This window comes from Haliotis rubra, unplaced genomic scaffold, assembly GCF_003918875.1.
Source record: "Haliotis rubra isolate DU_JTF1 unplaced genomic scaffold, ASM391887v1 Scf245, whole genome shotgun sequence".
NCBI lineage: Eukaryota > Metazoa > Mollusca > Gastropoda > Lepetellida > Haliotidae > Haliotis > Haliotis rubra.
In genome coordinates, this window is record NW_025766503.1 from 1,378,075 (window position 1) to 1,387,680 (window position 9,606).

The following is a 9,606-nucleotide window of genomic DNA, read 5'->3' on the forward strand; positions in this document are numbered from 1 at the left end:
TTGATGTAACATCGCTCTGTGTGAAACGGGGTATGTATGTGTGTTTGTTATTACAAATGTTGTATTATCACATGAAACATGCCTAGCTGTAGTCAGGCCGCGTTTCTAGCTCCAGCTTTCAGAGACCCTATATAATAGGATTATCATTATTATATGGTTTCTGCTGATATTTATATGATCGTTTCGGGTACGACGCTGTCATCTTACCACAACATTTACTTATACCTAGTGTTTTTTCATCGAACAAAACATATCACAGTGTCTCAAGGGAAATTGGCCACCGAACACAGCGATTATATTGAGTCATCAGCTGAGACTGAAATCCACGTGGCAATGTTTACATCTGGTACCCTTTGCCCTATTGACCTACAGGAGGTCAGGCTCTGTGACGTCACTTAACCTTAGTGATGTATTCACGGCCGTAAACTCAGTCGAATAACCTTCAGTGACTTTGTGAAGGAAGTATGTACCCTTCATTGTTGGAGGGTCACAGTGTGATACAGTATACAGTGGGGGAGCCACAGTGAACGGCTGTACAGTCTTAGAGGGAACATGACCGCCACAGCGAGCCGCGGCCGTGTGTATCAACAAACCCTCGTGCGAGTCGAGTGACCTTGAGACTGTCAGTCAGCTGGCTCAGTGACAGTAGCAAAACTGAGGATTATGAAATCACTAGCGGTGTCAGGTTTGTGGTGATGTTTCATTTGATTTCGTTCTTGAATGGAAGCTGATATAAGAAACATGTATTTTCTTACTCTTTCATACAGTAGTCACAATGCATTGTGACAGCGAGGATGACATGACTGTCTTTCTTCCGCGTAATCTTTCCTATGTGCGGGATAGCAGTTTGGACGAATATAGTGTCAGTTCGGCATTCGTGCAGAACCCTCGAGAACGCCTAAGAGACTGCATTGAGTGCAGTGAGTGCATGCATCTGTTGGAAGCGATGGCCGAGGAGGGGGGAGCCGCGAGCAAGCAGGAGATGCAGGACTATGGGTCGTCAGTGGACCCGGAGGAGAAACCAGTGACTGAGAGGCAAGCCTCATTAACAGAGACGGTGGGCTCGGATACTCCCAGTGAAGAAGGTATTTTCGTGAATGTAATCGATGATGAGTTGGATCATTTTGCGAGTGCTATAAATGGTGGGCACGAGATCGACGATCATTCTGGTGACTCTGTTTACAGTCCCGATGGCTCTGACCTTGGAGATACACAGGAAGGTCATAAAGAGCGACTCGAGGAAGCTGTAAAAACAATTGCTAACTCAGATTTTATTGCTAAACCTGAACTCAAAATAAAGATAAACGATCGACCATTTCTGGAAACAACAACCGAGGAAGCTTTCCTGAAGTTTGTATCTTCTAAAAGTCCCGTGTATGAAGATAAGGAATTTAACTTTTCGCGTAGTGAGTTAAGGAAGTCATCTTCTCTCAAGACTAACAAAACTCCCCCCGGTACACCGAGCAGAAAGAAAGTTGTCCGTTTTGCGGACGCCATGGGGTTGGATCTAGAATGTGTGAGGAACATTGTCAACGTAGACACCCCGCCCAAAGTGCCCGCGTCTGCCCTGGCGGACCTGCGGGTCGGACTTGAGGAGGACAGACGTGGAATGGGGAGCAGGTTTCTCACTGCCTGCTTTTCCCAACCAGGGGCGTCAGAAAACTTCATGAAGAAGGTTCTTGCTCAAAAGGTTAGTTTGGAGAATGCCGTCATTACAGGGATGACAATTACAGGGGTGATTCGAGTTGCGAACATTTCCTTCAACAAAATGGTGCGTGTGCGTTACAGCACTAACAACTGGGCCACCTTTCACGACATAGCTGCGTCTTATGTGCAGAACTCATGCGACGGACCCACAGATAGGTTCTCCTTCAGTATTGTGGCGCCAGCCAATTTCGACGTGGGATCCAGGTTAGAGTTCGCCGTGTCCTATGCTGCCAGCTGTACCGTTTTCTGGGACAACAATGAGGGAAGGAACTATGTATTTGAGTGTTTTGCAAAGACCGTCCCAACAGAGGCAGAGAATTCTTGGATGCACTTTTTGTAAGTGATAATTGACCGAATGTGTTGAGGTGGTATATATGCTTCTCACATCGTTGACCATGTTGGTTATAAGTGTAGACATTGATCAAACGCTCTAATATAAGAATGTAATTTCCTATTGTGACATGTGAGATGATCTGATTTGGTACCGTTATGACCGTTAAGGTAGAGGATGAATAGATTCATATGCTGTTTATGTTACATAATATACAAATATATAATATGTATGGGTGTATCTGTATTTGGTATGTTCTGTTGAGTTTCCTGATATGGAATATTTTCATGTGGTAAAGATGTTTGATGTTTATCACATTTCTCTCTCACTGCTAGATAACAGTGTAGAATATCCACTTGCATATTATTGTAAGATAGTTTGATCGTTTGCTTAAGGGTACACATTAGTAAATAACAACATAGTAATACCCCGAGTCTTGTATATGTGTATTTGCCCCTGCTATTATGTATATACTGTATTACAGACAGTGGGTTGGCCATGTATCTAACTGATGAACAATGTCATGTCAGAGCCTGTCAAGAGGGCGGGGTAATGCCGCTACCTGTTCCACAGATAACTTGCTGTTTCAGCCGATCAGTAATACACTTGTCATGTACACTATTGGCATATTGAAGTGCTGACCGCTCGATAATATACCAGTACCAGTCCACCTGTGACTAGACATCGCCTGAACAGTGTCCATATAGGTTATCCTTGTCTGTATCCACTGTGTGCTGCAGTTCCTTTGAAGACATGGTAGGCCTTGTAACTGCACAGGGCGTGTCGTACAGTAATAGCATGATGTAATAGCTTGTGTCGAGTGCTCCTACCCCACCTCAAGGGTTAAATCACGTCAGTCTCTGGTGGATTCTATTTACCGATTACGGAATCCTAGCTTTATAGAGGACGTAAAATGCGAGGGTCTGTCAAGTGTTACTATAGCTACTGTTATACACCTGTCTGCATGAGCTACACAGTGAATGCCCTGCCAACAGAAGGTAGACTGGTACGCTGCGAAGTACATGCCGCCGCCGCTGCTATAAATAGGCGCACGTTTTGTACTGGACGCCAGAGTACGAGCGGTACAGCTGAATGTACCATGCAAGGTTTATTGTAAGGGACTGCCTCTCGAGACACCTTCATGAAAGGACACCAGGTGTTCCAGCTATTGGGAAGGCCGTCACTGGCAATACAAATCAAGGACTATGTGCAAAGTTGAAATTAAAAAAAGGTTGCCACAGCACTCACTAGCTAGCCACCAGTTGTAAACAGTATCATCAGGCATTGTATATCAATCCAGATAATAGCTTTTGTATATGTTTGCCATGGAAACCAAAATGATTTCCAAAAGAAATGGTCCTGTGACCATAAGGAGAAAATGGTGGAAGTATTGTCCAAGTTGTTCCAATTATTATGATTGGATGTTTATCATGATTAGGAAATTTGGTGACTATATCGTAATAAGTGTGTTTTTGTCTACTTTTTCCAATAATCTATGACGCCAGTTTGGTGTACATTTAACTATTGAACCCCTGAAGGTCCGGGTTAGAACTGATCTTCAGTAACCCATGCTTGTCGTAAGAGGCGACTAACGGATTCGGGTGGTCAGGCTTGCTGACTGGGTTGACACATGTCATCGTATCCCAATTGCGTAGATCGATGTTTATGCTGTTGATCCCTGGATTGTCTGGTCCAGACTCGATTATTTAGAGACCGCTGCCAAAAAAGCTGGAATATTGCTGAGTGCGGCGTAAAACTAAACTCACTCACTCATTTAACTACTGCCCCGAACTAACGTCATTAAGATGTTATATATAACTAAAGGGAGCTACTAAGCATTTCGTAGGTGACCAAGTAAAGTTCATCGAACCATATTTTTGAAAGTACAGTGTGATGTAGAATGTAAGTTTTTTAGACTTACAAAACATGGACTATTTTATTTGGGGATACTTGAAGTATTTTATAACAAAGTGTATAATTTTAATGATGGTCCTCAATTTTGACTCACTTTAGTTTCTTCCATATTTAATTCGATTAACTTTTATCGAAGTGTATCACTTGTCCATGGCAATACATCGGCAACAATTGTGATGCCCCAACCTGTCGATAGTACATGTGGATTCCATCCAGAAAAAGTTCATTTATATTTTTATGAAACCAAGTTCATTTATAAGCACATCCCACTCATATGGGATAATGAAGGGAAGATACGCTGAATGACGGTAAATACTTGCATATGTTCTAAACAGTGGGGCGGTGGGGTAGCCATGGTTAAAGCGTTCGCTCGTCACACCGAAGGCACGGGTCGATTCCCACATGGGTACTATGTGTGAAGCCAATTTTGGTGCGCCCCCGCAGTGATATTGCTGGGATATTGCTATAAGCGGGCTAAAACCCACCTAACGTGGCAGTGGTTGTAAGAAGACTGCGGCAGAAGCACTGTTATAACTAGTTGCAATACTAATGCAACAGGTGTATCCCCGCTTCCCTTAGTCACCGTGAATCGGCAAATATTAGGGTTATTCTTAACCTGTGAACACAAAGTGCCGTATTCCTGTCTTATTATAACCCTTTATATTTGGTGTATGTGACAGCACGGTGGAATGTATGAACGTTCCACAAGGTTGACTTCATGTTCTGTCTCAGTGAGAAACAATTATGTACACAGTGTTCTGTCTCAGTGAGAAACAATTTTGTAGACAGTGTTCTGTCTCAGTGAGAAACAATTATGTAGACAGTGTTCTGTTGTATGGACAAATCTGTTGAATGGAAAGATCGGGGAGGTAGGTGGCCGCCTGGTCGCCTCGTATTCGGACAAGGTAACATTTGGTATTTGTGTTTCCCAGATAGTTCATCGGAATTAAGCAGGTAGAAGAAGGGGACTGGTCAGTTCAGAGGCAGTATACCCAGTTGGGTGGCCGTGCTATACTGGGGCATGTTATCTTAGTGACTTAACACTATAAAACCACCGGCATTACTCCATACTGGTACAGGCGGCCACAATGCACGTCACAAGGGAAGTGCACTGATCTTGAACGGTCCCATTTCACTTCACCTTACAGCTGCCACGCTTTCTTTTGAACTCATTTCTTGTGAGTGACAGTGCCTTGGTGATTGTCCACGTCTTCTCTCCGGAGGCAATCATCGGAGGTGCAAAGTAGAGCCACCATTTAGCTTTACTGAAATGTCGCTTGAAAAAGCAACATTATATATATTTAATGTTCTATTAATGCCAACTTGCCAGAGGTGTGCGTCAATGAGAAGGAGGTTTAAGGGCATACAGTTTGGCCGTGTTACTGTACACGAGGCGGCTCGTGGACATTGGCAGTTGTTTTCGTAATGTCTGCCTTGTCTACAAAGACAATCGTGACAGACAAATTGCAGTGTCTTGCCAGAAATCATGATATTTGTGTATATATTGGCTTCAGCCTCACACGGCTTTGGTTTCGTGGACTTGATGTGTTGTAGTTCGATAGTTTCATGCGAACATGAGGTGTTTGAATGTTCTGATTCCAAATGATTTCCGACAACTAACCCTTGCCTTACGGAATGGGTTGAGAAGTTTTTATCATGATAAACAAGTGATGAAAGGGTACAGTTATCATGATACACATGTATACCAATACTGAAAGGCTACACTATTTTCATGATATAGCAGTGGTGAAACAAATTCAGGGTATCCCTTGTGGCGGAGAGGCAATCGTGGCGGCAAGTCGGTGTTGTCGTGGTAGGGATGGTGTTTTGATGGCGTCAAAGTAGACGTGACGGGTTGGTTTCTTCGCTGGGAAACAGCTGTTCATTACCATGTTTCAGAACAGGTCATGCACACATACAATGCGGTTTCATGATCGTACAGAAATAGTGGAAAGTTGATACGTACATGCTGTGACGCCATGCCAAGATTGTTATGACTTACGTTTCAGAGCGGGTGTTGAGCCAGACCCGAGGCCTGAGTCATCTGTTCATCTGCAGGTCCCCTCCTGTTGACAACAGAGGCCGCCCTTGCAGTAAGCAGGTCCGTGGTGACTGCATGGCGTGACTGATAGCCCTAACCCCTTTAATGTGCAGATGTGTACTAATGACAGACAATATCCCTTGTAACGGCTCTGCTTTCTTGGACAACTTTCGCATATCACAGGAGCATGTGAACACGTGAAATACTCCCACCGCTTTATATATTCATGTGTGTGTGTGCGCGCGTGCGTGCGTGTGCGTGTGAGCGTGTGGGTTTTTTTTGGTGGTAATCGGCGTATTGGATGGAAAACTGAAAAATATGCTGGCGGATAGGGAAAGAAATGTTCTTTGAAGGTTGGGGGCATACCTGCAACTGCCGGACGTACATCTGTATGGACGTTTTCAAGCATTTGGGTTATGTGTGACCTTGTTAAAATCCTTCTACACTTGCCAGGGATGTATAGCAGTTACCTCCCCTGCCGTGCTTCCCAAATTGTTTGGTGCTGTTCGTCCTGTTTGGAGGAGAGTCACAGCAGTGCCCACCATTTCATTCTCTACGTAATTCTTCATGTATTCAGTCGCCGTTAATCTGTGTAATTAAACAACTGATACGTGAACCGTTGTTTTCAATCCAAGGCGGTTAATCCGGAAATTATATAAATCAGGTTCTTAAAGTTGCTGTAGTTTAAGGGTGTGACTGAAAACTTTGTTGGGTTTGAAAAGCTATTAAATCCGCTAGTACCGTGACTTCTGACCCCAGTCCCAATATGCCCACAGTATGGTTTGATGCTGAAAACTGGATGCTTGAAATACCTTGACTAGGGACCTATTTACTTAATACAGGGTAGACCTGTCCATACTGATCTAACAGTGGAATCCCATTGGGAAATAGAAACACATGTTTATTGAAAAAAACATTTGAAACCTTAACGAGTGTTCATGTTGTATTGTCAGCAAGCAACAATTTAAACATAGCGATGCTAATATTGCATACATAGCATTACAGAACACCATCGGCGTTATCTATCGGAAATAAGACCAGTTCCTAATGGGACTAAAACCGTTTTAGTAACCCAAGTAGGGGACTAGGCAGGTGACCAACCATCATACCTCACTCACTGTTGTGTTGGGATCTTTGCCACAATATAACCAGCTAGTACACGGTGTGGTAATGAGTTATGACAAACTGTTGTAGCTGACGATTGACAGTGCTGGTCGGAGACTATACAAGGGTTCCTGACCGGTTATACTTGGGTGAAGTACTTGGCAGTAAGTAGGTTTCATACTTAGCCATACTGTTGTGCTATGAAACGAATTCGAGTACACTATGATAAATCTTGTCGTTAAAGCCAGAATAATAAGGTATACATATCGTTGTATTTAACTGTGCTGTGAAATCGAACCAGTTCGTATTAAGACAGTTTGTTGTTTCTGCTGTTTCCTTAGTACTCTTTGTATTGAGGGTTTTCTTCTTGTTATCTTCTTGTTGAATCTGCTTGACGAGTTGTTGATGGCGGACCCGGCATCCTGCGACATCCCGTCCTCAACCCCATCCTGTGCAATATCACAGCATCTATTGACATTTATATCATGGTGTTGACTCTTGCATAATATTAGTCTTATTGGTATGTTTGTTGTTGAACAACTAATCTTTGTCTTATTAATGGAGAAACCCCTTTTGTTTCCATGTATGTTTTTTGTTGCTTGTATTATTGTTAAATCAGGATCTCGTGAATTCATCCTTTGCCTATAAATAATCTCGGCCTCTAGGAACCAGAGTATATAGGTATTTACCGTTAACGCTATTATAGTTATCTATGTTCACGTTATCATTGTTGAAGATGCGTCAAGAATTACGTTCAGCCGAGTGTGTACAAGTACCAGTTTGTTACTATTTATAAAAAACTCACTCAGCACATTGCAGCTATCACTATGTGTGATGTATCACCGATGTTTTATATCTTTCACCTCACCAGACCGACGGTCATGTGAGCTTTTGTTGATCCTCCTTGGTATGGCATAGTCTTCATTGTTTACAGCATTATGAATTATTACCGTGGTTCAACCTTTACACCACACCGCTCTCTAGCCTGCCACCATGTTACATCAAATTATCTGCTGTGGGTATGGATCTTTTGCACCAGTTTTTCTTTAACTAAACATTATGTCTGTATCAAAACAACGTTGAACTGTCAGTTCACTGACTGTTCTGATGTGGTGAGCTACAGAGCTTTGTTGCTTAATTTCTGTACAGTATATTTCTTCTTTTCATATTTCCGGTAACTCCTTGCAGAATGTTTCACTGAGGCGACACGACTCAGTGTAGTGACCCTTAGTGCAAGCATCCATGATTTGCCACACATAGTGTTGTGGTCATGGCTTTTCACCCAACATGTGTATGTGGGGTAGGAGAAGGTGAATGGAAAACTAGAATCTCATTTCTTGCTCCAGGAAAATATTCACCGTTATATGAAACCGTTATTTTTGGAATAACATATATTGTGCTGTGTTAATTCAGTAACTGTAGACACGAAGAGGAAGATGCTAACAACATGAGATAACGGAGGGTCCGGGCTAGAAGGATATACAACTATAGACATTATTGATTACATGAACGTTTGAATGTTTTGTGATATACTGAGTCTGCAAGATATACCTGGAAGGTAATTCCTCTTGTGCGAGTGTCATTCTGTGTATCCATTCAATCTATAAATCTATGTTTGACTGTGATACTAACGTTCGACTTGGGATGGTGCGATCAGGATGCTATATTTTCACTTGGAATTGTTTTTGTTGCTCTCAGCTGTGATACAGTGTCTGGTATGGTTTACAAAGGACTGTTGGACATGCTTTCCCGTGTGAAACACGTATCACTGTTCTCGCTATTATATCATGTGCGTGTGAGGACATGGCTGCCTATGTGTCACCACTACTGGAGGAGGAGGAGGAGGTCTCAAGCATGCAGTGAGAGCCACTGTATCTGTGTCACAAAGAATGCCGGCATTGTAAATGTTCCTCACTCCCCATACATCCTACACTATTAAGTAAGAGGTTATACATGTTGAACAGTGCCAGGAAATGGGTTATTGCACCAAGTACTAGTACTTTGGTATGTGAGACCGGCAGTTGCCGTTCTCCAACACTGCAATCAATAAAACTGTTTGTTGAATTACGTGTCTTTGTGTTGTGTTGACGTTTGCAGTTGCACCAGCAGCGGTTTTATGCAATTGTGATTGTTAACCACGAAATAATAATGAGCAATACACACCTTATAATTACATATCTAATCGTCCGCATGTAGAGTGAAAAGAATGAATGAATCCGGTATGTGTTTGCTTAAGGTACGCGAGTGACGTGACGTATGTATGCTGATCACAGTCCACGTCAGACCACACAGACGGGTTACATTTTGCAGCAGATCCGGCCTTTCACTAACATTGTATTGCGAGGTATTTCTATTTTATTTGGCCCTGTGCATTTGTAAAATAACAAATACATTCATATACATGATAGATATAAACAAGGTTATCGCTTTCTCAGCCAAACAACAACGAACGTTTTCATGACGCTTCCAAGGACTACCTCCTCACAATCACAACGCATACTACCTTAAA

At 42.7% G+C, this 9,606-nt stretch overlaps 1 protein-coding gene across 3 annotated transcripts; it reads left to right on the forward strand.

The window, feature by feature from the left end:
* Positions 1-331: 331 nt before the first annotated feature.
* Positions 332-9,161, forward strand: LOC124279046 (protein phosphatase 1 regulatory subunit 3G-like). 3 transcript variants are annotated; one of them, XM_046714845.1, is made up of 3 exons: positions 332-2,043; positions 5,962-6,053; positions 8,511-9,161. In XM_046714845.1, the coding sequence occupies exons 1-2, from the start codon at positions 776-778 to the stop codon at positions 6,023-6,025; spliced, it is 1,332 nt and encodes a 443-aa protein (XP_046570801.1). In that variant the 5' UTR covers positions 332-775; the 3' UTR covers positions 6,026-6,053; positions 8,511-9,161. The 3 variants fall into 3 exon arrangements, with proteins under 3 accessions (XP_046570801.1, XP_046570803.1, XP_046570802.1); XM_046714847.1 differs by having other exon boundaries at positions 333-2,043; positions 8,796-9,161; XM_046714846.1 differs by lacking the exon at positions 8,511-9,161 and adding an exon at positions 8,286-8,502 and having other exon boundaries at positions 333-2,043.
* Positions 9,162-9,606: the final 445 nt, after the last annotated feature.

Bases quoted from the DNA above. Each gene is read 5' to 3' on its own strand.
- LOC124279046 (XM_046714845.1), top strand. From the start codon at position 776: ATGCATTGTGACAGCGAGGATGACATGACTGTCTTTCTTCCGCGTAAT. The intron at 2,044-5,961 runs GTAAGTGATAAT...CTTACGTTTCAG, and splicing joins AATTCTTGGATGCACTTTTT to AGCGGGTGTTGAGCCAGACC.